General features: G+C 52.5%; 20 protein-coding genes across 20 annotated transcripts; 10 read left to right on the top strand and 10 right to left on the bottom strand.

Moving 5' to 3' along the window:
- Positions 1 to 309: 309 nt before the first annotated feature.
- Positions 310 to 3,585, top strand: OGAPHI_001130 (uncharacterized protein; the record flags this gene model as incomplete). The annotated part of the gene is made up of 1 exon (XM_046201859.1): positions 310 to 3,585. The coding sequence occupies one exon, from the start codon at positions 310 to 312 to the stop codon at positions 3,583 to 3,585; it is 3,276 nt and encodes a 1,091-aa protein (XP_046064040.1).
- A 7-nt stretch (positions 3,586 to 3,592) lies between these two features.
- On the bottom strand, positions 3,593 to 4,795 carry OGAPHI_001128 (uncharacterized protein; the record flags this gene model as incomplete). Its single annotated transcript, XM_046201857.1, has 1 exon — positions 3,593 to 4,795. One exon carries the CDS (start codon positions 4,793 to 4,795, stop codon positions 3,593 to 3,595), a length of 1,203 nt encoding a protein of 400 aa, XP_046064038.1.
- OGAPHI_001129 (uncharacterized protein) lies at positions 3,893 to 4,528 on the top strand (the record flags this gene model as incomplete). Its single annotated transcript, XM_046201858.1, has 1 exon — positions 3,893 to 4,528. One exon carries the CDS (start codon positions 3,893 to 3,895, stop codon positions 4,526 to 4,528), a length of 636 nt encoding a protein of 211 aa, XP_046064039.1.
- OGAPHI_001127 (uncharacterized protein) lies at positions 4,641 to 6,601 on the top strand (the record flags this gene model as incomplete). Its single annotated transcript, XM_046201855.1, has 3 exons — positions 4,641 to 4,769; positions 5,261 to 6,367; positions 6,473 to 6,601. 3 exons carry the CDS (start codon positions 4,641 to 4,643, stop codon positions 6,599 to 6,601), a joined length of 1,365 nt encoding a protein of 454 aa, XP_046064037.1.
- On the bottom strand, positions 4,853 to 6,757 carry OGAPHI_001126 (uncharacterized protein; the record flags this gene model as incomplete). Its single annotated transcript, XM_046201854.1, has 1 exon — positions 4,853 to 6,757. The coding sequence occupies one exon, from the start codon at positions 6,755 to 6,757 to the stop codon at positions 4,853 to 4,855; it is 1,905 nt and encodes a 634-aa protein (XP_046064036.1).
- A 101-nt stretch (positions 6,758 to 6,858) lies between these two features.
- On the top strand, positions 6,859 to 8,025 carry OGAPHI_001125 (uncharacterized protein; the record flags this gene model as incomplete). Its single annotated transcript, XM_046201853.1, has 1 exon — positions 6,859 to 8,025. The coding sequence occupies one exon, from the start codon at positions 6,859 to 6,861 to the stop codon at positions 8,023 to 8,025; it is 1,167 nt and encodes a 388-aa protein (XP_046064035.1).
- A 193-nt stretch (positions 8,026 to 8,218) lies between these two features.
- Positions 8,219 to 9,310, top strand: OGAPHI_001123 (uncharacterized protein; the record flags this gene model as incomplete). The annotated part of the gene is made up of 1 exon (XM_046201851.1): positions 8,219 to 9,310. One exon carries the CDS (start codon positions 8,219 to 8,221, stop codon positions 9,308 to 9,310), a length of 1,092 nt encoding a protein of 363 aa, XP_046064033.1.
- OGAPHI_001124 (uncharacterized protein) lies at positions 8,359 to 8,880 on the bottom strand (the record flags this gene model as incomplete). Its single annotated transcript, XM_046201852.1, has 1 exon — positions 8,359 to 8,880. The coding sequence occupies one exon, from the start codon at positions 8,878 to 8,880 to the stop codon at positions 8,359 to 8,361; it is 522 nt and encodes a 173-aa protein (XP_046064034.1).
- Positions 9,311 to 9,326: 16 nt separating the features above from the next.
- Positions 9,327 to 10,754, bottom strand: OGAPHI_001121 (uncharacterized protein; the record flags this gene model as incomplete). Its single annotated transcript, XM_046201849.1, has 1 exon — positions 9,327 to 10,754. The coding sequence occupies one exon, from the start codon at positions 10,752 to 10,754 to the stop codon at positions 9,327 to 9,329; it is 1,428 nt and encodes a 475-aa protein (XP_046064031.1).
- OGAPHI_001122 (uncharacterized protein) lies at positions 9,859 to 10,212 on the top strand (the record flags this gene model as incomplete). The annotated part of the gene is made up of 1 exon (XM_046201850.1): positions 9,859 to 10,212. One exon carries the CDS (start codon positions 9,859 to 9,861, stop codon positions 10,210 to 10,212), a length of 354 nt encoding a protein of 117 aa, XP_046064032.1.
- Positions 10,755 to 10,981: 227 nt separating the features above from the next.
- On the bottom strand, positions 10,982 to 11,563 carry OGAPHI_001120 (uncharacterized protein; the record flags this gene model as incomplete). The annotated part of the gene is made up of 1 exon (XM_046201848.1): positions 10,982 to 11,563. One exon carries the CDS (start codon positions 11,561 to 11,563, stop codon positions 10,982 to 10,984), a length of 582 nt encoding a protein of 193 aa, XP_046064030.1.
- Positions 11,564 to 11,704: 141 nt separating this feature from the next.
- Positions 11,705 to 13,588, bottom strand: OGAPHI_001119 (uncharacterized protein; the record flags this gene model as incomplete). The annotated part of the gene is made up of 1 exon (XM_046201847.1): positions 11,705 to 13,588. The coding sequence occupies one exon, from the start codon at positions 13,586 to 13,588 to the stop codon at positions 11,705 to 11,707; it is 1,884 nt and encodes a 627-aa protein (XP_046064029.1).
- On the top strand, positions 12,033 to 15,323 carry OGAPHI_001117 (uncharacterized protein; the record flags this gene model as incomplete). Its single annotated transcript, XM_046201844.1, has 4 exons — positions 12,033 to 12,298; positions 12,725 to 13,120; positions 13,745 to 14,312; positions 14,856 to 15,323. The coding sequence occupies 4 exons, from the start codon at positions 12,033 to 12,035 to the stop codon at positions 15,321 to 15,323; spliced, it is 1,698 nt and encodes a 565-aa protein (XP_046064027.1).
- Positions 13,761 to 14,333, bottom strand: OGAPHI_001118 (uncharacterized protein; the record flags this gene model as incomplete). Its single annotated transcript, XM_046201846.1, has 1 exon — positions 13,761 to 14,333. One exon carries the CDS (start codon positions 14,331 to 14,333, stop codon positions 13,761 to 13,763), a length of 573 nt encoding a protein of 190 aa, XP_046064028.1.
- OGAPHI_001114 (uncharacterized protein) lies at positions 14,733 to 20,628 on the bottom strand (the record flags this gene model as incomplete). Its single annotated transcript, XM_046201841.1, has 5 exons — positions 14,733 to 15,553; positions 15,957 to 17,088; positions 17,187 to 18,507; positions 18,895 to 20,198; positions 20,344 to 20,628. The coding sequence occupies 5 exons, from the start codon at positions 20,626 to 20,628 to the stop codon at positions 14,733 to 14,735; spliced, it is 4,863 nt and encodes a 1,620-aa protein (XP_046064024.1).
- OGAPHI_001116 (uncharacterized protein) lies at positions 16,531 to 19,653 on the top strand (the record flags this gene model as incomplete). The annotated part of the gene is made up of 4 exons (XM_046201843.1): positions 16,531 to 16,869; positions 17,587 to 18,314; positions 18,701 to 19,280; positions 19,372 to 19,653. The coding sequence occupies 4 exons, from the start codon at positions 16,531 to 16,533 to the stop codon at positions 19,651 to 19,653; spliced, it is 1,929 nt and encodes a 642-aa protein (XP_046064026.1).
- On the top strand, positions 19,864 to 20,076 carry OGAPHI_001115 (uncharacterized protein; the record flags this gene model as incomplete). The annotated part of the gene is made up of 1 exon (XM_046201842.1): positions 19,864 to 20,076. The coding sequence occupies one exon, from the start codon at positions 19,864 to 19,866 to the stop codon at positions 20,074 to 20,076; it is 213 nt and encodes a 70-aa protein (XP_046064025.1).
- On the top strand, positions 20,296 to 23,229 carry OGAPHI_001111 (uncharacterized protein; the record flags this gene model as incomplete). The annotated part of the gene is made up of 1 exon (XM_046201838.1): positions 20,296 to 23,229. The coding sequence occupies one exon, from the start codon at positions 20,296 to 20,298 to the stop codon at positions 23,227 to 23,229; it is 2,934 nt and encodes a 977-aa protein (XP_046064021.1).
- On the bottom strand, positions 20,970 to 21,578 carry OGAPHI_001113 (uncharacterized protein; the record flags this gene model as incomplete). The annotated part of the gene is made up of 2 exons (XM_046201840.1): positions 20,970 to 21,378; positions 21,451 to 21,578. The coding sequence occupies 2 exons, from the start codon at positions 21,576 to 21,578 to the stop codon at positions 20,970 to 20,972; spliced, it is 537 nt and encodes a 178-aa protein (XP_046064023.1).
- OGAPHI_001112 (uncharacterized protein) lies at positions 22,674 to 23,120 on the bottom strand (the record flags this gene model as incomplete). Its single annotated transcript, XM_046201839.1, has 1 exon — positions 22,674 to 23,120. One exon carries the CDS (start codon positions 23,118 to 23,120, stop codon positions 22,674 to 22,676), a length of 447 nt encoding a protein of 148 aa, XP_046064022.1.
- Positions 23,230 to 23,251: the final 22 nt, after the last annotated feature.

Below are 23,251 nucleotides of genomic sequence, written 5' to 3'. Positions count from 1 at the left end.
GTGGCGAGGGTGGCGAAGTAGTTGCTGAAAGGTTATCGATGTGCTTGCTACGGGTTATACAAAGGTTATTGGGTATAGGACGGTTATCGGTGCATGGACCGGTCGTTGTGTTGTTGTAATAAATGCCAGCTTGCTGTTTGCTGGAGGGGGGATCCTGTTCCAAAATGGCTGTGTCTAGGCTGTGCATTGAATTATCCAAACAGGAAATTTTGGAGGAAATAATTTCTCAAACAAAAGGGATCTGTGCAAAATGGGGCGGACTGTTAAATAGCGCCAGATCTGCTCGTTTCGAGACTTGAGTTGCTGAAAATGTCTAGTTATTACTTGCCGCTGTCGTTAGAAACCAGCGCTAATCGCCGGCTGGTGCTTGAAAACGGAATCAATGTCCTCCTCGTCTCCGATCCCACTTTGGACTCGGTGGGGTGTGGCTTTTCCGTTGCCGTGGGCCACCATTCAAACCCGCCAGATAGCTACGGTCTAGCCCATTTCTGCGAACACATGGTCTGTGTGAGCTCGAAGGAGTTCAAGGAAACTGATCTGTGCAAAAAACTCGTGTACAAGTCCGGGGGTAGATGGAATGCCGTGACTGTTGGTGAGAAAACTAGCTTCTTTTTTGAGGTTCCGGTCGTGAAGATGCAGGGTTCCTCAGAGACGGTGTTTGAACAACTGTTGAAGGTGTTCCCCTCGTGCTTCAGATCGCCTGCTTTCGACTACACGTACGCAAAACGAGAAATGGTGGCAGTCGATAATGAACACACCAAGAATCGCTGTGTGGTGGGGAAAATCGCCCATCACGGTTTGAAACTGCTGGCAAACCCTAACCATCCGTTCCACCAGTTCAGTACAGGCAATTTTGACACCTTGTCCAGCGGCCGCAAGTCAAACGTGAAGGACGAGCTGGTCCAGTTTTTCAACCAAAATTACCACGCCTGGAAATCTGCCCTCGTCCTAAAAGGCCCTCAATCGTTGAACGTTCTCCAGAAACTGGCAGTGGCTAACTTCTCCGACTGTCTCTCAGTGAAACCAAAAGAAACCACTAATGTGCTGAAAACCAGCTGGGACCACGTTTATCAATCAAAGGTGTTTACTGATTTTGGTAAAATGGCCGTCATCGAGAGCCAAGGAACCTCACCAATACTAAGAGTTTATTTCCCTTTTGAAATTGCAGATAAGGACTCTCTGGTGTTTGCACAGGCCTGGTGCTACATTATGGGAAGTGAAAACCAGGTTTCTTTCAACGCTCAACTCTTTGATGCAGGGCTCGTCAAGACGTCTGTTTCTTCAGCTCCAATAATCACTTTTAAAGACAGAGTTCTGCAGCTCGAGTTTAATCTCACTCCAATGGGTGCAAGAGAGTACGGGAAAATATTAGACTATTTGATCAAGTACACCGAATTTGTGTTTTCTTCAGACCCGAAACGAGTCAAACGGATGGCCAAGCTTCTTTCGCAATTCAACTCCATTGAGCTGTACAACTTCATTCATCATGACCCTGACGTTTCCATTTCTGCTCAGTGCCGAATCCTGAGTCAGCGACTCTTGGAAGACCAGAAAATTAACAACTCGTGGCTATTCAAATCGTCGCCATGTTGGGGGTTTGACGATCCTGGGTATAGTGGCTCTTACGAGGAGTCTTCCGAGTCTCAAGCGTGGTGGATAAACAAAGCCGGAAGCTTCTCCGGCCAGATTTGTCGCACAGTGTCTCGTTCCAATATTTTGGCTACCCTGGTTGCAGATTCAGATGTGGTTGCAAAATTTGGCCACTCTTTTTCAACCGACCAGTACTTCCAATTTAAGTTCAAAATTGTTCCTATTGAGTATGAGGAATATGTCTTTGCATGTCATTTGCAACGACCAAACCAGTTTGTGGTTGGGCAAATAGACAACCAGACTGTGATGTACAGAGCTTTGATGTCATCTATGAGAAAGAGTCAGAATTTTGTCTATGCTACCAAACGCGAGGCGACTCCACCTGTTCAATTGAACTCACCCGACAATGTTCAATTGTGGTACCAAAAGGATACTGACAAATACCAGGAAAAGGTTTTTCTTACTGTGGAGCTGACCAACCCAATGAAGCCCTGCGTCGAGACTACTCTTTCATTGGAGATGTTTTGCGATATTGTCAAAGAACACCTGCGCGAAACCCTGTACCCGGCTCTCGAGCTATACTATGCATTTGACATTGTACACGCAATGAAGGGTAATTGCGGGATTGTTGTTCACGTTTCTGGTTCATCTGTTGGTGTCTACGAGATATTCAACATTATCATGGAGACCATCAAAACTCTGAGTAAGGATCTCGGATCCTATCTGACTCCGGCCATGTTCCGTAAATCACGCATCAGAATCAAAATGAAGTACGAGAACCTTCGTACTTTGAGATCTCACGAACTCGCCTCTTTGGGATTGGTGTCCGTTCTGGAATCGTGCACATGGGGACTCGATGATCGTTTGGAGGCTCTCGAAGAACTCGATCTGGTGAGTGTTTCGCAATTGATGTCGAAGGTCTTCCGATCATGTCACTTGGTCAGTTTCTTGCATGGAGACGCTGAGATTTCCGATTATCAGAAAGTTATTTCCTCGATCCAGTCAACGGTTGATGAGTTTTCACCGAAATTAGACAACACGAAAACGCTAGAGCTACCGGTCAATTGTAATTACCGAATCCATGGACATTCCCCGGATGAGACAAATGCACTGGTCTCTTTCACTCAGCTTGGAAGACGTGAGAATGTTTACGAGAGGTCTATGGCCCGTTTTGCTGCATATATATTGTCTACATTGTTCGCAGCCAAGTTGAGGACGCAGTACCAGCTTGGTTATGTTGTCTTTGTTGGACTGAGAACACTCAAGGAAACAGTCGGTATCCATTTCACCATCATGAGCGGCGACTTCACACCGCTCGATCTGGATGCTAAAATTGAAGAAATTCTGAAAGAGTGGTTTGTTGAGTTCCAAAGAGCAGGAGCACGGTTTGAGACAGAAAAGCAAAATTTCCTACAATCATATCTTCGGCCATCTCAAGAAAGCTCCAGCTTGACATTTGGTGCTATTGGAACCAGTTTGGGGGATGGTGCACTGATCAAGGAACACCAAAACTTTTGGGACCAAATCTACAACCAATCTTTTAGATTTTCCAGCTCTGGCCACGACGACATTGATCGCAGCGTAATTGATCGATTGGAGTTTGCAGACTTTGCAAAGTACTTGGACAAAAAAATGCTTTCTGAGGATCGTTCTAAACTATCTATCATGCTTGCTACCAAATTGGACGCCAGAGAAGCAGAGAGGAAATTAAGACCAATGCGGTTGCAAATGTTCCTGACGGCAGCTGGTCTGCCCGTGAAAGGAGACAAGATCAAACAGATCGTGGATGAGGCCGGTGATTCTCAAACACAGCTGGTGAGACTTCTATTCAAGCATTACCAGGGAGAAGGAAGTTCTATTCGGCTTATTTCGACGGCAATTGCCAAAATTGCAAAGGACTTGTTCGCCAGGTCGAAAAAAATCGAAGTGTCCACTGTGGCTTCCACGGAGATTATCAATTTGGATAGCTGGAAGCATCAGTTGCAAGAAGTTTGAATGCTCATCAAACCTGTTTTTTCTTGGCGACCCAGAACTCGCTCTTGTATCTGAATCCGCCTAAAGATCGCGGGTCTCCACCGTATGTGGCCTCTATTCCAGACTCGTGCTTGGTAAACTCGAATCCTGTGTCTTTCACCAAATCTACCAAGTCGTCTCTTGAAAGCTCCAAGCCCCGCGCTGGAGTAGGAACCTGTTTCCATTCACCATCGTCATCTTTGCGCGAAAACATCGTGACGGTCTCATCGTCCTCGTGGTGCCACAAAAGAGGCCCGAAATTGATCCAATATCCATCGTCTGCTAAACAATGGTGAATTGCTTGCAAATACTCGATGATGTTAGCTGCGGTGTCAAGGAAAAAACAAGTTGCAACCACTTGGAACTTGCCCTTATTTTGCACCCGAAACTCTTGTGCCTGTTCGTCTGTGGTGTACACGTCGCTGACCCTCTCCAGATTTGGCGGGCCATACAGGTCCACAAAGGATCCGGCCACAATAGACATGAGGTCGGCAACTGGGATGTTGGGGTAATCGTGGTTGATCAACGAGATATCGCCTGGATTGTAGTCGGGGACATATATCTGGCGAACCTGGTCGGAACGTTTCGCGACGTTGGTGCTCCGGTGTACATACGGACAGATGACGTAATTGTTTGCACAGAAGGAGTGGTTTATGATGAAACTGGAATTTGTCAGCATGTGGTAAGAAAACTCGTTGCCTTGAGTCCGGAAACCTCTTTTGACGAACTCGATCACCAGTCTGCCAAGACCGGCTCCTGGAACGAGCACTTCCACGTTCTGGCGAGCCTCGACGTCCGGAAACAGCGACTCGCACTCTCGCAAGATACGGCCAAACGAGATGTCTCTTTCTTGCTCTCCGTCGGACGACCATTCTCTAGCAAACTGGACCAGAACGCTGCGCACATTTTCCAGGTCCTGGCCTGAGCATTCTGCCCAGACGCCGGGGTCTGACTCTGCGCCCCAGATAGGCGCCACGGTGGTGGCGATCTGCTGCAGAAACTGCGAATTGAGGTCGATGGAGTGTTCCAGATAGTCGATGTGGCTCTCCATCCAGGGCAACAGATTTTTCTCCGATGCGGTCAGACTGGCGTATTTGAGCCGTCTGCTGGCCACTATGCGCTTTGTGGCCCACGACTTGTACCCATTGTGTGCAGAAAACACCGAGGTGAGTGCCTTGTACTCCTGATCCATGGAAAAATTAATGATACAATTAATTTATTGAATTATTTAATTTTTTTTCCGGGTTAGCTAGCCTTGGATTTTCTTTTCCAGGTTTTTCACCAGAGTGGTGAGCTCGTCGAGCTTACTGTAAATCTCATAAGTTTCCCACGCAACACGGGCATCCTTGCTTGGACCGATAGGAGGAGCCAGTTTCTCGAGGTTGGAGTTCCAAGCGGCGAAATTGCGTGCAAACGTTGGGTCTTCTGCCTCTGCGCGCTGCTGCACTTTCAAAGAAGCCCGGATATTGTGGCCGGTTTCATCGTTATGGTCGAAACCGTCAGTTAGATCCCATGGCGTGTCGTCCTCGTTGTTATCGTCAGCAACCTTTCTGGCTCTGTTGTACTGGACGCGTTTTGCGTTCTGTGCCTCGTAGCTGGCAATGAAGAGCAGCACAGGTGTGTACAGAACAACCATCACCTTGTCACAAAGCGATAGATACAGTCTTCTGTCGAGCCACCAACTGAATGGCAGCTGGAGGAAGACCATTTCCACGAGGTTCAAAGGAGGACAGAAGATCTTGTCGTCCGGAGCACGAACGTACTTAAGGATTTTGGCAGAGTACTGAGCCAGGTACTCGTCCGTGGCGTTCTCCACCACGTCTCCGTAAGCCTGGGAGTACAGAGCAATAAGGATGTTGAGCAACACCAGGACCACAATGAAGGTGTAGGCATAATAAAGGATAGCGCCGTACGGGTATGCGAATCTCTCGATTGCGCCGAAATCAGGGCCGCCCAGCACGGTCTGCACCATAGTGGTGGTGAGGAAACTGGTGAGTTCTCTTTTTCCGTCAGCCTGGTCCAAACCGATAAAAGCCTGCAGGAAACCGATCGTGATGATGAACAGCAGGAAGAAGAAGATGAACGACTCTCTGATCATTTTCTTGACAACCACAATCATTGTTCCGCAGAACTGCAGAACGTCCAGGTACAGGAGCAGCCGCGACCACATGAACGGAGCGGCCAGCGACAGCAGTCTGTACGAGATCACGTTGAACTGGTCACGTGTGTCGAGGGACTGGGAGCTGATAGCACCGATCCGCACCGACATGGACGCGATGACGATCATGTACAACGCGTCGTTGAAGGCGTTAGAGAACTGCACGTAGAAGTAGCCAACGTGGTACAGTTTGATGAGCTCGTCGATTGCAAAGCCCAGCGTGAACAGGTAGTACACCACCTCGACGGCTCCCAAATGGGCGGTGGTGGTGTCGGTGTTGATGATGTAGGTGTAAAGCACGAGATAGAGCACGGAAAACACAATTTCCAAGATGTTCTGGTAGAAAGGAGTCTTGATTCTGTCAGGATCAAAGTGCTTAAAGAAGTCCGTGTAGCTGGTTCCCTTAAAGAGCACGTAATTAGACGAGTCCGAGGACGACTGGACGATCCAGCCACGCCAGATCCACTTGAGACATCTCTGGTAGCCGCCCGAGGAGATGATGATAGTGGCATGGGTGTCGACAGCCAGTTCCAACGCGTTTTCCGGCTCCGTGTCCTCGTCGTGGAGGTTGATGGAGTACCTGTTGCAGAGCATCGAGATGAAGAGGTACTTTTCGTCCTGCTCGTTTTCAATGAGTATAGCTGCGAGTTTCTGCGCAGCAAGCATCCGCGTTGAGTAGAGCGTGTCGTCTGATAGCTCCTTGATACTCAGAGAGTAGTACCAGCCACTGACCTTCAGCAGACAGAACACCAAACAGGCCTGGTACCGTCTGGCGGAGGCGCCTTCGCCTCCTGCGGCGTCCAGCACGGCGCGGATGACCTTATCGGTCAGGACGATTGAGTCCAAACCGGTGATCTGTTCCTCTCTCAAGGGGATGGGAATCACGTTGTCAATTAGGTGTTTGAGGTTGATGGCTATGCGCAGCACCTGTCTAGGCGACGGAGGCAGGTAGTCACTGCACTCCTCGTCTTCGTAGAGGGGAAGAGCGACCGACATGGGACAAGTTGCAGTTAAGTTTTTTCCGGACTGGAATTTCACCTTGAGCTGACCGGATTGGAAACGTCAACTGTCAAAACCGACGCGACTGGAAAAAAAACATGGTTATTGTTATGTCGTTTGATTCTCTGCCGGCAGAGCTCAGGATTCAGGTCCAAGACGTGATTAACGCGTACCCGCCCGCCGAGGAGGTGTTCAGTGCCGTGCTGGACCATACGGCGGGGGCCAAGCGGCGCAAGATCGACGCCGACGCCGACAGTCTGCCCGCCTCTTTAGCCGGGTCGCACATCGTGTTACAGATCCCAGACCTCTCTGTCCAGTCGCCGATTCGCAAGAAGCTCAACATCGTGTTTGGTTGTTTTGCCGGCGAGCGCAAGGTGTTCCTCGCATTGACCAAGAACCTCGAGTCGCGGCCCGAGCTGCTCATCACAGACCTATCTGAGGCCAACATCCAGTTCGCCGTGGTGCTGGACGTGCCCGAGAAAAAACAGTTCAAAACGCTGCTCATCACATACGGCGCGAACCTCGGCCAGCTGTACAAGAACGACCCGATTCTGATCAATTTTAACAACGACGAGCTGAGCGAGCAGTTTGGCCCGTTGCTCGAGAAAACCGACCTGACCGGATTCCTGCAACAGCAGTTCAGCACGTTTGGGTTCAAGCTCGTGCGCGGTTTCGGCACAGACTGTTTCTTTGTGGACGCGTACAAGGGCTCGAAAGAAGGGTACTTGTACTTCCTGCCGAGCCACGTGATTTTCGGGTTCAAGAAACCGATCTTGATCTTTGACTCCACCAACATAGAATCCATCACGTACACATCGATCACGCGACTCACGTTCAATGTGACGCTGACGCTGCAGTCCAACTCCGAGCGCCACGAGTTCTCGATGATCGACCAGAAGGAGTTCGAGAAAATCGACCAGTACGTCAAGAGCAAGGAGCTGCGCGACCGGTCCATGACGGACGAGCTCAAGGCGCAGCGACAGCTGAAGAACAACGCGGACGGGCCGGGCGCGCTGGCGGAGGCGGCCAAGCTGGTTCCTGGCGGCAACCAGATTGTCGGCAAGGACGAGGACGACGAGGACGACGAGAACTACGAAAGTGGTAGCAGCTCCGAGGAGGACAGCTCTAGCGGGGAGGAGGAGGCAGAAGAGGAAGTCGAGGTGGACGATCTCCAAGCGGAGCTCAACAACTTGCAGGAGGACTACGAGGAGTTCGGGTATATCGACTTGGGCAACGAGAATGACCAGCAAAGCCCGCTTGGGTGATAAGTATTTAATGTACGTGCGAGTTTCCGGTACTGATAAAAAAATAATCTTGAATCATTTTTTACGCGCTAAACATAAACCGGGGGAAAAATAACTTTTTCTCGGTTCTCCCCCACTGGAGCAGGTAGGAAAAAGGGGGAAAATATTTAGGGATAGCGTATAACATAATAAAAACAATCCCTTCTATTATACCATGTTCTTTTCCCAAGGAGCAGAGTTTGAGTTCGAAGAGACGTTCATGGTGGTCAACGGTCACGACGTCTCTTTGCCAACGTTTTTGTCATATATCCTCGACTGGGTGTTCTACGTTGTGATCCTGTTGAGCGCAATCTTTTATGGTGTTTTTGGAACGCCCAGAACAAGCGACTTTGATGTTAGAGACACCTCCATCATGCACATGTATGTCCAGGAGTCCAAGACCATGGTGCCCATTTGGCTGCTGATTGTGGTGGCCGTGGTGGTGCCCATCATCGTTGTTGTTTTGGCCGGTATCCTGGTCACACGCCTGCCTCCAGCAAGAAGAGTGTGGGATATCCATTGCGCACTGCTGGCGCTTTTGGGTGCTTGCTCGTTCCAGTTGTTCACTGTGGTGATTCTGAAAAATGTGTCTGCCCTTCCTAGACCGGACTTCCTCACGAGATGCGTTCCCTTTACCTTTGCTAACCAGCAGCTCGGTTCGTTGAGCACAATTGGTATTTGTGCCAATCCGTCACACAGATTGATTTTTGAAGGTCTGAGAAGCTTCCCCAGCGGCCATGCATCCACAATTGCAACCACGTCCACGGTGCAGCTGCTGTTCAGTGCCGGAAAACTGAACCTGTTTGACGGGAGAGGACTTTCCTGCAAGGCCATCATCACGGTGATGTATCCAATTATAATCACCGCAACTGTCAGTTTCTCGAGGATCTCGGACAACAGACATTTTGTGAGAGATGTTGTTGCCGGTGTGTTTCTAGGAACGCTCTACGGAACGCTCTTCTACACAATTTACTTCCCATTTCCTTTCATCAAGGAGAATTTGGGAAGAGCGTACTTGCCACGTAGATTTGGTGTCAATGATCTCTTCAACGGCGTGGGTGGGTTTTGGAAAATCCCTGACGTTCCTGGTGCTCCAACAGACAGAACAGAGGTGCCTGGCTACTACGAGGACTCTCACCAAAAAGACCAGGCTCCAGCCACAGGAACATCTCCCGGCGAGCAGAAACCCCCACCAACAAGACTAAGTTTGCAAACAACAAAAACAGCAACCAAACCAAGAGACCTGACCCAGTCGTCGCGGAGATAAGCCAATGCACCGTTTATTATTTGCCTATACAGAAGTTGGCAAAGATGGATCCCAAGATCTCCTCGACGCCAATTGCTTCACCCGTGATTTTTCCAATACCATCCATGCTTATTTTCAATGCCTCTGCCGCTAGAACAACGTCGTTCTTGTGTGCCTGAGAATAGAACTCGTCGAACCCGAAAAGCAGGTCGTTTTCTATAATGTTTTGGATCCGCTTCGAAACGTATATGGGGTCTTCCTGAGTCCATGTTTCCAATTTCTGCGAAATACAGCTCAACAGTTGCTCAATTCCCTCTTTTGTGCGGCAGCTGATTAATTGTGTTTCCTTGATGCCAAAATCTGTTTTGAACTTATTCACCAAGTTCCCAATATCCCGCTGATTTAGCAGATCACTTTTGTTGAAGATGACAATCAGATTGTCCTTATTACATTGCTCCAGATAGTTTTCCATCTCCTGCTCCAATTGCAACGAGGTGCACGGAAGAAGAACCAGGTTCAAATCTGCTTCCGAGACTTTCATCTTGGCTCTTTTGATTCCCTCTTTCTCAATGATGTTGTCTGTGTCTCTGATTCCAGCCGTGTCTCCAATAATGACTTTGTATCCGTTGATGTCCAGGGGGACCTCGATGGAGTCCCGTGTTGTTCCCTCGATCTCGCTCACGATCGCACGGTCCTCATTTGCTATGATGTTCAATAACGACGATTTGCCTGCATTTGGAGGCCCGGTGAGAGTGATCTTGAACCCGTCCAGCAAGATCTGGGACCGTTTGACGTTGTCCAGATACGTTCTGACCTCTGTTTCCAGCTGCTTTATATCCGATTCCGCACGGTCAAAAAGTTCACCGATTTCGTCAATGTCATGCTCCTCGCCAAAATCGATCAATGTGGTTATCAAAGCATAATTATCCAGAATCTTGTGTCGCCACGAATGGAACAATTGCTTGGTCTCTCCCTTCATTGATGCGAGAGAGGACAATCTCTGTCTTTCTGTTTCTGCGTGGATCAGGTCATTAATCCCTTCGACCTGAGTGAGATCCATTTTTCCATTCTGGAACGCTTTCCTTGAGAATTCTCCTGGCTCGGCAGGTCGTATTGGTTGCTCAGGAGTGTGCAGTTGTTCGATGCTTTCGAGAATACACTTGACCACTGCTGTTCCTCCGTGGAGATGCAACTCGAGCATATCTTCGCCCGTATAGGAGTGGGGGGAGTTGAAGTACAGTACAAGGGCCTGGTCAATCAAAACTTTTGACCGGGGATGGTACAATTTGGTCAAGGCAGCTTTTCGAGGTTGAGGAACCGATTTTGATGTGAGCGACTTGTGGACGAACGAGGAAGCTGGGCCGGTAACCCTGACGACAGCGATAGCAGAGCGCGCCGGATACGTCGACAGGGCGTACACTGTGGGCAAAAAGGGTACGGTGGAGGACCAGCGACGAAACAGCATTTGGTTAGACAAGATATTATTGAGGGTGAATTATTTAGGGGCCATCTCTAAACACACCTGGAACCACCGCGGGCTATGAAATTTGGATAGCTGGGAGGACAGACACGGGATTTTGGAGACGGGCAACGAATGAATGAGCGAAATGGTAAGCATGAATGGTACAATAGCAAAAAAGGAGCGAAATGGTCTGAGCGAGATAAGGAGCGATTAGGCGTGAGACCGGGAAATTAGGTGATGGTGCAACAGGTGGAGTCGGAGGACTCTTTGAGCAGGAGGCTTGCGCGTGTGGCGATTTCAAACACATCGTCGACGGCCTCTCCAGTCAATGAAGAGCATTCGACGTACTTGCGCGCGCCAATGAGACGGGCAACCTGTTCTGCTTTTTCTTTTCTGACAAACTTTTGATCATAGTACTTGTCAGAGCCGTCATCCTCGGGACGAAGGTCTTTCTTGAGGCCGACGAGTATGAGTGGCGCGTCAGGACAGTACGACTTGACTTCCTGGGCCCACTTCATGCCTGCATTATCGAGAGAGTCTGGAGCGTTGAGAGCAAAGCCAATTAGGATGATATGGGCTTTCGAGTACGACAGTGGTCGCAATCTCTCGTACTCTTCCTGGCCGGCTGTGTCCCACAACGCCAATCGCACCGGTTTCCCGTCCACTCTGCAGTCTGTGGCATAGTTCTCAAACACTGTTGGGTGGTATTCTGTCGGAAACTCGCCCAAAGTGAACACGTACAGCAAAGAGGTCTTCCCACACGCGCCGTCTCCGACAATGACGATTTTCCGCTTGATAACGTTTTGTGACATACGGCTAGTGACGTTTCAAAATCTCGTCCATAAAAATAGACATCAAATTTGGAAAAAATTTATTCTAGTTGCAAGGGTTCAATCTCAGGGGCTAGAACTACCGAAATTTCTGGGAATGCACATATTTGCCTATTTACGCGCCTAAAAGCCAATGTTCCACGTGCTGGCGCCGAGGCCGGTGGGGACAGTGGTGAGCTTGATTAGTGCTGGGGACGCCAGCTCGTCGTAGATGACCTCGAACGCAAATCCCAGCTTCGAGCTCAGCTTCGCGCCCAGGCTGCTGACAAACTGGTCCATTGTCAGGTCCAATCCGTATGCGGCCAGCATGGCCTGGCGCGTGTAGTGGTGTAGCAGCGACGCTGGGTAGCACTGGTTGTTGGCCACCATCGTGCCGGTGGCCTTGAGGGCCTCCAGTTGCACCGCCTCGATCTGGGCAGGGGTGAGTTGAACCGCTGCCGGCTTGGACCAGATGGAGGACGACCCCCAGATGGACTTTTGCGGCGTGGGTGGGTCCCAGATGGATCCCGAGAGCGACGGGAATGGCTGTTTGAAGCTGGTGATTGGGTCTGGGAACAGGTCCAGCGACGGCAGTGGGGGCAGGCTCAGGTCGGGCAAGCTTGGTGCGGGTTGCTGCGACGAGGCAGACACGGGCAGCGGGTCTGTGAACGGTTCTGAAACCGGTTTCTCCACCGGGATGTTGAGTTTCGAGAGCAGATCGCTCAGCTGGGCAGCCGAGTACTGCAATGGCGTCTCGGCAGCAAGCTCCGGCTCGGCAGAAACAGCCTTAGGAGCTTCCACCTGTTTTGGCTCCTCCTTGCGCTCCTCCTGGGCCTGCTCCTTCAGCTTCTCCCTGCGCTTGTCCTCCTCTCTGCGGAGCCGTTCCTCCTTCTTGCGCTGTTTCTCCTCCTCCTTCCTGCGCTGCTCCTCCTCGCGCCGCCGCCGCTCTTCCTCCTTGCGCTTGCGGCCCTCCTCGGTCTTTCGCCGCATCTCTTCCTGGTGTATGCGCTCCTGTTCCAGTTTGTCTTCTTCTCGTTTGCGGCGCTCCTCCTCCTTGGCGAGCTGCTGGAGCCGTTTCTTCTCCTTGAGCTTTTCCTTCTTGCGCTTCTCCTTCTCCTCCTTCTCCTTCTTGCGACGCTCCTCGGCCTCCAGTTCGGCAATCAGCTGCTTTGTGCTGTCCTCGGCAACTTTCTCCTTGTACGCGGCAAACAGTCTTGCACTGATCACCTTGGCAATCACCACTTGCAGATACCGGTACGCGTTGTGCAGCTGTTTGCGTTCTCGCTCGCTCTCGGCCTCGTCGTCGTCGTCATCATCTCCCTCGTCGTCTTCTTCTTCTACCTCCTCCTCCTCCTCCTCGGGTCGTGCCCCCCGCTCCTCGTCCAGCTGCTCCACCAGATCGATGAACGAGTTTGCATTGTTGTTCAGAATGTCCTCGGCCACCCGGTCGATGTCTGCGACGCTCACCTTGTCCGGCTTGGGCTCGTCCAGCCCCAGCATCTCGTGCACCAGCGCGGTGTTCAGCCCCAGATCCTCGTTCGTGGTGAGATACATCGCGTGGTACATCTTCTCCAGGTCGCGCTCGAACGCCAGCTTCGGCTCCGTGCAACCCTGGCAGTTGCACCCGGGCGGGTTCTGGTGCACTATCTTGTAGATCTCGTCGTACCCCACCGTCAGCAGCTCGCGCCGTTTTTTCTCGCCCAGCCCCAGCCAGAACTGCTTCACCTGCTCCCGGTCGTCCACCGACGGCAGCGTGTTGTTCCAGTACACCTCCTTGTGCGGGCCCGCGTGCTGGTGATGCAGACACTCGTCGTAGTCCTCGTCGTAGTCCTCAAAGTGCTCCGAGCAATCGTCGTGGTCGCACGAATGGCAGTACCCCTCGTCGCTGTGCTCCGAATGGCTGTGGCTGTCCAGCTCGTCCGCCTCGCTCAGCTCGCTCACAACAACGTCGCCGTTCTCGCCAATCTTGATGACCCTCGACTCCGGATACTCGTCCTGGTCGTTGTTGAGCTGCACCTGGACCTTCATCTTGGTGCTCTGGACGGGCTTCGCCGGCGGCTTCATTCGTACCGTGTGCCCTCCGTAGTCAAAGTGCACGTCCTCGCCGGCAATATAACTCATGCTTTACAAGGAATGCTAAATAGGACACAATTTTTCATGGCCGGGTAAACATACTGTCTGGAGTTTAGATACAAACTATTTACCATCCTCCGCGGCCACCGGGACCTCCTTGCCCGCCAGGGCCGCCGAACCCGCCTGGTCCTCCTTGGCCGCCTGGTCCACCAAACCCACCAGGTCCTCCCTGGCCTCCAAATCCTCCTGGTCCACCAGGGCCACCAAAGCCACCCTGTTGGCCATATCCGCCTCTTTGCTCACCGTAGCCTCCTGGTCCGCCCTGTGGACCACCGAATCCGCCCTGTTGGCCGCCGAAGCCGCCCTGCTGGCCAAATCCACCCTCGTGGCGGCCGCCGTGTCTTCCCTCGCCGCCAAATCCGCCCTGCTGGCCGTGGTGACGACCCTCCTCGTAGTTCTCAAACTTGTCCTCAATCTTGTTGGCAGTGAAGGCGCCCATCAGACCACCGGCAATGCCTCCGAGCGTGGAGTGCTGGCCAGAAATCTTGGACCCTCCGTACGCACCAGCAGCGCCACCAACGACGGTGGAGAGCAGGCCTCTCTCGCCGTCAGCGCCAACCTGCTGTTGCTGGCCCTGTTGCTGTTGTGGTTGTTGGTAGGTGCCCTGTTGGCCCGAAGAGTAGAAATCGTTAGCAGACATGTTGATAGATCAATGGACACAGTGGGGGCACGCAGGCGTATTTATACACTGGTCAGGATTCCCCGGGTGAAACAGATCGGGTTACCCTTTTGGGCTGCGCCTGCGTGTTCCACAAGCGACGCACACAAAAATAGCCCCTAAGGCGCAGCAAATGCCGAAAGGAGTCCGCTATGCGCACAAAACTCCAGCGCGCACAGATATTCTCGTTCCAGGTTCCTTGGCCCAGTTGGTTAAGGCATCGTGCTAATAACGCGGGGATCAGCAGTTCGATCCTGCTAGGAACCATTTTTTTGTCACCCAGCTCGACCTTTTTTTGAGTCGCTCACTACCCGGCCCTCACCCCCTTCTGCCTGCTCCCTGATAGTCTTAATGAACATTTAGTACTACATAGCTAACTTTTCACTGCTGACCCTCGTGCTCAGCCCACTCAGCCTCGGCCTCCTCGGCCTGGTTCTCCTCGTACACGTCGTCGACGGTCTGGTGGAGAGAAAGAGCTGGCTCCTTGACGTACGAGTTGTCCAGAGTCCACGAAGCAAGAGCGTTCTCGGCATCAATGATGATCTGCTTGGAAGCCTCGTAGCCGTCGTAGGCTGGTCTGGTCTCACCTGGAGTCACTGGAGAGTCGTCCAACAGCTCCAACAGAGCCTTACCGTAACCGGCAATCAAAGCGAGCTTCTCGGAGAGCTCTCTGAGAGCGTCAAACTGGTAAAGGAAAGAGGCCTTCAACTTCTCTCTGGTGATGTTGGACAGCTGGGCCTCGGCAACCAAGGACTCGGCCTCGGCTCTGACCAGCTCCTGCTCCAGAACTGGGATCTTTGGAGACTGTGGGTCCTTGTACTTGAGGTGTGCGATCTCGTCGGTGATCTTCTGTTTCCGGTCTCTGGATGGTTGGACAGAAGCCTCGATGTTTCTGATACTCTTGAGAGTGATTCTGTACAAGTCGTACTTGTCGATGAACTGGTCCTCCAACTCACCGATCTCGTAGATTAAGACACCGAGCTTGTCGGTCACGTCCGACACGTCGTCGTCGTTTTCCTCACCCCAAAGAGAAAGTTGCTTGGCAACAACTCTTCTCTCTCTGGCAACGAGCTCGACGCTTCTCTCAAAGTTCTTCTCAATCTTGATCAATTGAGAAAGCTTCTTGGAAAGCTCTGGGCCGAACGAGCCAGCAGCAGACTTTCTGATGGAGGAAGCAATGGAGGTGGAACCAAAAAATTTACCTCTGTGAAATGTTAGTATACCAACGCGAAGCAACTTACTTGGTGGTGGATGGTGGGGGTGGCGGAGTGGCCAATTGAGAAGCGGTTGGGGCTCTCGATGATCTCAAGGAATAAGTTCTGTGCATCTTTGGTGAATAAACCTTTGGGAAGAAAACGCTTTATCAACTCTAGCAATAAAGCCAAATTTCAGGTGCTTGATTTCCAGATACAACCAAATAGTTCCTAATTGGGTCAAAAGTGCGCAACACCATTGCTGTGGCAACATCCCAAAAAAATCGTTCTTTTTCGGGAATATTGTGGCTTCCCTATTCGGAAATATGTTTCTGCTTGCGTCAGCGCTGACGTCACCCACCAACCAGGGTTTCTGGGCTCTTTCGCGTTCACACCTTGACCCGCTTGTTACTCAGGTCCTCGCCAGAACCAAGTTCTCTCTTGACAGTGTACGCAATGTGCGCTTTTTCCAGAATCCGCTCGTAGTCCTCTCTGAGCCGCTCGTACGCCGTTTGCAGCTTGTCCATCCGGTCTGCCTTTTCCAGCTCCACTAACGCGTCTCTGTTTTTGATGTACAGCCGCTTCTTGATCTGGAGCCGGACGTTCTTCTCGCTCAGATTCGGCACACCGCTCTTCTTGTTCAACAGCAGCCATATCAGCGCCATCTCCAAACACCGCTCAAACTGTCTGCGGTCCATTTTCTGGGCCTCCACCTGTTTCTGGAGCCATTCGTCCTTCACCGGCAACTCGAGTCCCTGCAAGAAGTTTGCGCTTGTCAGACGTTGCAAATCGCACCGGTCACGTAGATCATCAAACGCTTCGCTAGGGTCCTCCACCGTGATCTCCTTCACCTTGTCGTCCTGGAGCCACTCGTCTACAATCGTGTTGTACAAGTGTTTGCCGTGACCTTTGGACTGGTACGGAGGCAGAATCACAAACTGGCTGATTTTCTTGCGGAATTGCAACTCCAGCGTCTCGGACGCGTCATGAACGGCCGTTCCCGGATGCTTCCAGTGCGCGTATGCCGTGCTGAACCCAACAAACGACTCCTTGCCGTTCTTTGGCGTCTTGTAGATGGCGTAAATTTCCCAAACCTTGTCGGTAGAGTCGATGTAGCTACCGGCCTCAATGAACAGCAGAACAAAGATCTGGATCCGCAGGTGCAGTTTGAGCCCGTTAGCGTCTTCCAGATTGAACTTGTACACGCTGAACGTGTCGGAATCGACCGAGTAAGTGTGGATCACCTTGCCTGGGATTTCGAAATTTTCCTGGTCAACCTTGTCGAGCCACAAAGCTTCGTCTTTCACCACTGTTTCGGTCGGCAGGTACTCCAGCAGAATCTTCTGCACGTCCTTCACATCTTCCGAAAGCTTGGACTCGTACTTGACGCCCAAAAACGGGTACATTGACTTGGAATCAAACGCAAGATCGATTCGTAACCCTTTGTAGCCAAAGATCTGTTCCGAGTCGCCAAAGATTGGGTACGTGAACGTGGGATTGAACGTAAAGGCTCCCTCCGGCTCGGCCAGGGAAACGTGTAACACCTCGTTCGAGGAGCTTGTCCAGCTGGTTGGCTCGTAATCTGGCACCGACATAGCAATATCGTGAATAATAATATTTCAATTTTTTTCTCGCATCAAACCTGTGCAACGATGTTAATATTAGCAGGTTGGAGCAGTTCCCATTTGGAGCGCCCGTTGAATCCAATTGGCTCGAGATAGACAATGTTTTGCGAGCAAAGCTCGAGCAATAGACTGAACTGCTCGGCCGCGCTCGACCGCGTGCTGGTAGCCGTGATCACGTCAAAACCGATCTGCACCAGATCAGACCGGTCCGTCGCGTCGACGCTTTTCCCGGCAGTTTGACACCGGTCCACCAGCGACGTGTAGTAAACCTGCGCCTGCAACGGGTCCTTCTTGGCCTCGGTCTCGTCGAAACTGATATCCAGCAGCGCGTCGTCGCCCTCCCACGCGACCTCACTCAGCTCGTTGATTGGCTCTGAAAACCGGATCTGTGCTGACGAGATACTCTCTCTGCGCGAGGACTCGCCCGACGCGGCACGACGGACCTCCTCGATCGACGAGACGCTCGACGCACGACTGTACCGCGCCGACTCGACAGCCGTCTGCGGATTAAGAACAAACCGCATAAATGGGGGCAGTTTGGCCAGCTCTGTGTCCACCATCTGCAAAAACGAAGACTCTCCGTCAGTCTGCTCCAGCTGCATGTTCTCACGGTACCTTTCCGCGTCTTCTTTTTGTTTAGCGGTGGAAATCGAGATCTCCGCGTCCACAACAATCCGACGCAGCTTCAGCTTACCCGTGTCTGGCCTCACCCGTTTTGGCGGAGTCAGGTCCACCACGGGGATTTCCTCTGGCGCCATCTCCGGGACCAGCGACCGATCTGCCTGGTCGTCCTCCCCGAGATCGAAATCAAGGTCCACGTCCAGCACGTCGCCAACAGCATTCCCGTCCTGGTCAAACGAAAACTCCAGCTGCCCCAAACTCTGGCCCATGAGCTCGTCTTCGGGCTGTGCAAACGAACCGCGACTCACTGCTGTGGTGGCCGTGTGCGCAGAGTCGCGCGAGAACACCGCGCTTGTCGCGTCCGACACAGACGAGTCCGCCAGCAGCGTCATTTCCCGGTCAAACTGCCGGATCTGGTGCTGGTGGCTCGACTCCAACGTGTCGTCGATCTCGTCCAGAGTCAGCAATCCCACGTCGATGTTGAAGTTCGGGTCGTCTCTCAACACGTTCAGGTCTCTCTGTCTGTACGCCATTTGGTACGATTGGCCCAATTGCGCCAAATTGCCCGCGTCCGCAGCGGCAACGTGCCGGGCTATTTGGGTCTTGAAAGTTTGTGCTTCCCCTTTTTCGTTAGTCCTCTCCCAAAATATACCTACTGAACGAATACTCTGTCTTTTGCCGGTACGCGAGCGTGACACCGTACAGCAGACTGGACGACTGCCGCAGCGAGATGTCCAGCGCCGGACTGGCGATCGACTCGCACGCGTGGGGGATCGAGATCTGCTCGATGCGTTTGCGAGAGAGTCGCGAATGGGAGCTGCGCGAGCCCAAAGTGGCCAGAAGCCTGCGGTTAGTGCCGGGGGAAAGCGTCTACGTACCAAATGGTGGCCATTCCGTCGCTGAAATCCAGAGAAAGCATCGGTCAATTAAAAAGGATACGTCTTTATACAGGGCAACTTTGCGGGTCGGGATCCTTCCCACGTATGGGCAAGCACACCTCACACCAGCACCACGGCGAGGGAGCCGGCAACGGTGAGAACGATGCTGACGAACGCCATGAGCGTGAGAGTAGTCTTGTGGAAGGACGAGAGCTCGTGTCCGTACAGTTTGAGGTAGAACGCGAGCGGGAGAGTGATGCAGACGGTGAAACAGATGGCCGAGCCCAGCAGCGACATGATCTTGCCGAAATTCGTGATGAGCAGAGACGACACCAGCAGCACAATGCTGAGCGCGACGCGTGCCACGAACGGGGGCATGAACGAGTTCGCGGCAGAGAGAATTGGGCGGCACACAAGCGGCAGTTTCGACAGCGGGAGAATTCCCATGAGAACCACAATGGTGCTGGTGATCCAGGCCGGGTACGTGTCGTTGAGCAGGATGTTTTTGGTGACTTCGTCCTGGACGAGCTGGCCAAACATCAGGAACCCAACGACCCCGGTGATCAGGTCCAAAGAGTAACTGAACGAGAAAGCCACCGTCATGCATCGGTCGTATTTCTCTGGGTGTCTTTGGTCGGTGTACACTTCTGGGAACGCGGCATGGCCACCCCATGGAGCCAGAAACAGTCCCAAACTGAAACAGAGGTCCAGGAACGACGTGGGCCAGAAGTTTGTTGGTGCAGGCGGGAACAACGATCCTGGTTGCGACTTGGTGGCCAGTCCTGCTGTTAGCAGAATAGCAAATGTGGACGTTGTGCAGACGATTCCGGCGAAACTGAGCACGGAGAGTATTCGGAGCGGCAAAGCGTTCAACACCAGCAAAATGAACGCCAAGACGATTTTGAAGGTGGTTGCGGAAACGTCCTGGAAAATTGCATTAAAAGAGTCGGCAAACAAGATCACCATAGTGACGTTTGCTCCATAAAGGTCCAATGCGAAAACCGCAAACACAAACAGACTGGCTTTGTTGCCAAAGGCTTTCTTTGCTATCGAATGGTAGGTCCGGAGCTCTTTATCGTGAGACTGGATTCTTCCCAGTAGTATTGCTGTGTATCTTGTAGTGAAAGCTGCCAATGACAGGATGGTGATTCCGAAGAACCACCCAGAAAGTCTGAATCCAAGCGGGACAGACAAAATGCCGAGCCCGATCAGAACGTTGATTGCGTTGAAGGTTGTTTGTACTGGAGTTGACTTTAAACAGACGACTATCTCTGAAGCGTCGTCCTTTACTGGTGCAAGCAGCGGGGTCTGGTCATCCATGGGTGGTATCTGGTACGTTGGTGTTGTTCTGGGCACAACGTACTCTCCGTCTATGGTGGCCTTGGACCCTGCAGACGTTGACAGGTAGTTGACAGACCGTCTTAGGGAGGAAGCAAAGTTGTTGATGGAGTTTTCTCCGCCCATATCCAGGAGCGAGCTGCGTCGCGACCCGTGGTACACCAACACGTCCGGGGACGTTCCCGTGGGGCTCTGATGGGGGCTTTCGACGGCCGACATAGGAAGAAGCACTAAACAAGGGAAAATTAGGAGAAAAAAAATTACCACTTATTATTCTTTGGACAATAAGATGGGTCCACGAATTCAGCGGGTATTTGCTCGATGGAAATCGTCGTACTCCGCGACGATCCGGCTCCCGCAGACCGACTTTCCTGGACGCACCAACCAGCAGCTCGTTCAGTCGGTGTTGATTCCGCAGATCACCAAGGACCTGTACCGGTGGAACAAGGAGCGAGAGGTTCCCCCGTTGGAGGACGTTTTCATTCTTCATGACGGGCCTCCGTATGCCAATGGCGATCTTCACATTGGACATGCGCTCAACAAGGTTCTCAAGGACATCATTGTGCGGTACGAGCTGCTGAACGGGAAGTATGTCCATTATCGTCCTGGCTGGGACTGTCATGGACTACCGATCGAGCTGAAGGCCCTGGAACAGATCGCGAGTCGCAACAAGGCCCGCAAGAAGGAGATCAAGAAACTGCTGAAACAGGGCCCCGACGAGAGTCTGAAGGCGGAGCTGGAGCAGCTGGACTCGAAGCTTAAACCGCTCGAGATCATTGGTCTTTGCAAAGAGCACGCTTTAAAAACGCAGAAGTCGCAGTCGCAGCAGTTTGAGAAAATGGGCATTATGGGCGACTTTGACGAGCCGTATTTGACGCTCGATAAGCAGTTTGTGGCTCGTCAGTTGAAGGTGTTCAAACGACTGTTTGACAATAACCTGATCAAGAGACAGGACAAACCTGTTTACTGGGGATGTGAGAACGCAACGGCTCTGGCCGAGGGAGAGCTCGAGTACAACCCGCAGCATCGGTCCACCGCCGCGTACGTCAAATTCCCCGTTGTTGGACAGGACGTGTCGTTGTTGATCTGGACCTCGACCCCGTGGACGCTGGCCTCCAATAGAGCCATCTCTGTCAACGAGAACATGGAGTACACCATTATAGAGTCCAGGGGGGATAAGTTGGTCGTTGGACGAAACCTTGTTGAGTCCCTGCGCAAGATCGACCCGGACCTCAAGGAAACAGACGTTGTGCTACCTGGAGCTACACTTTTGGAATACCAATACAAAAACCCATTATATTCGGGCAGCTCTGTCGATGTGGCGTTTCCTGTTTTGCACGGCGACCACGTTACGGACACGGCCGGTACCGGGCTTGTGCACACGGCACCGGGCCATGGTCAGGACGATTACTTCCTCTGTCTTAGCCACAACATTCTGCCGTACTCTCCGGTCAACGAGTACGGTAAGTACACCGCAGAGCTTCCCGACAACGATCTACAGGAGTTTGTTGGTCTGCGTGTTCTGGGCGAAGGAACAGACAAAATGCTTGCCAAACTGGACAGTCTAAGCATGTGCTACCACGTTGACGGGAACTACATCCATTCGTATCCGTACGACTGGCGGTCGAAAAAACCGATCATTATCCGGTCGACCCCGCAATGGTTTATTGACGTGGCCAAGATCAAGGCCACCACGACGGGTCTGCTCGAGACACAGACGGAGTTTGTGCCGTCCAAGGGCTCGAAACGGCTGATTTCGTTTATCCACCACCGCAATGAGTGGTGCATTTCGCGGCAGCGCAGCTGGGGCGTTCCAATCCCCGTGGTGTACCACAAGACGACGGGCGAGCCGCTGATCAACGATCTGGTGATCGACCGCATTTCCGAGGTGATTGCCAACGAGGACGTGGAGAGCTGGTTTACTGGGGGCTCGATGGCCAAGTGGATTCCGGCCGAGTGCGGCGTGGACGCGGAAGACTACGTGTGCGGCACTGACACCATGGACGTGTGGTTCGACTCGGGCACCAGCTGGACGCTCGTGGAGCAGTTTCTGGACTCGCACGGCTTGCTACCAGACGCGACTGCACGTGGGTATCTTGCAGACGTGTATCTCGAAGGGTCTGACCAGCACCGCGGATGGTTCCAGTCGAGCGTGCTGACCAAGATCGGCGGCACTGCTGCCCACGAACGGCCCGTCATGCCGTACAGCAAGATCATCACCCACGGGTTCACTCTGGACGAGCAGGGCGACAAGATGTCCAAATCTCTTGGCAACACGATCGTTCCGGGCGACATCATTGCGGGCAACAAGCAGAAACAGGTGCCTTCTCTGGGGATCGACGGACTGCGGCTGTGGGTGTCGCAGGCGGACTACTCGTCGGACATTGCAGTGGGGCCTGTTATTTTGAACCGGGTGGCCGATATCGTGAAGAAACTGCGGTTCACGTTCCGGTTTCTACTGGGCAACATCAGCGACCTTGAGCAGTCCGTCTCGTACGCCCAGCTCGACGCCATGGACCGCTACATTCTGTCCAAGCTGCACACGTTTGAGCGCAACACCCGACACCACTACAAAACACACAACTACTCCAAGGTGGTCAAGGACATGAACCAGCTGGTCAATTCGGACCTGTCGTCGCTGTACTTTGACATCCGCAAGGACTGTCTTTACACGGACGCGGCAGACTGTTTGAAGCGGCGCAGCACGCAGACGGTGTTTGTGGAGATTCTGCGTGTGTTGACGAGTGTTCTGAGTCCGATTGTTCCTGTGATGATCCAGGAGGTGTGGAACCACGCTCCTGAGCTGGTGACTCGGTCTACCGAGTCGCCGTTCCGGGCGGGCTGGTACGCTGTGCCGGACGAGTACAAAGACACGGCTCTGGAGCACGAGATGGAGCAGCTGGTCAAGTTCAGCCACCAGATCAAAACCAGCATCGACAAGGCTCTGCGTTCGTCGGAGTCCATGAAGATGGCCGCCGAGGCGTGTGTCACGGTGCAATTGGACCCGGCCTCCGAGCAGTACGGTGTTCTGGCCAAATACGAGCCGTTCATGACAGAATACTTGATGGTCTCGCAATTCACGCTGCAACCTGCTCCCGGCCACAAGACCGCCATCGATGTGGCCAGAACAGCCCTGCACAAATGTCCGCGGTGTTGGCGGTTTGTGGTGGACCACCAAGACGCGCTGTGCAACAGATGCACCGCCGTGGTGGCATGTAGATAGAAAAAAAATCAATTAAATATTT

The sequence above is a fragment of the Ogataea philodendri genome (assembly GCF_020536065.1).
Source record: "Ogataea philodendri strain CBS6075 chromosome Unknown scaffold4, whole genome shotgun sequence".
Classification (NCBI taxonomy): Eukaryota; Fungi; Ascomycota; class Pichiomycetes; order Pichiales; family Pichiaceae; genus Ogataea; species Ogataea philodendri.
This window is presented reverse-complemented; position numbering and strand designations above follow the sequence as displayed.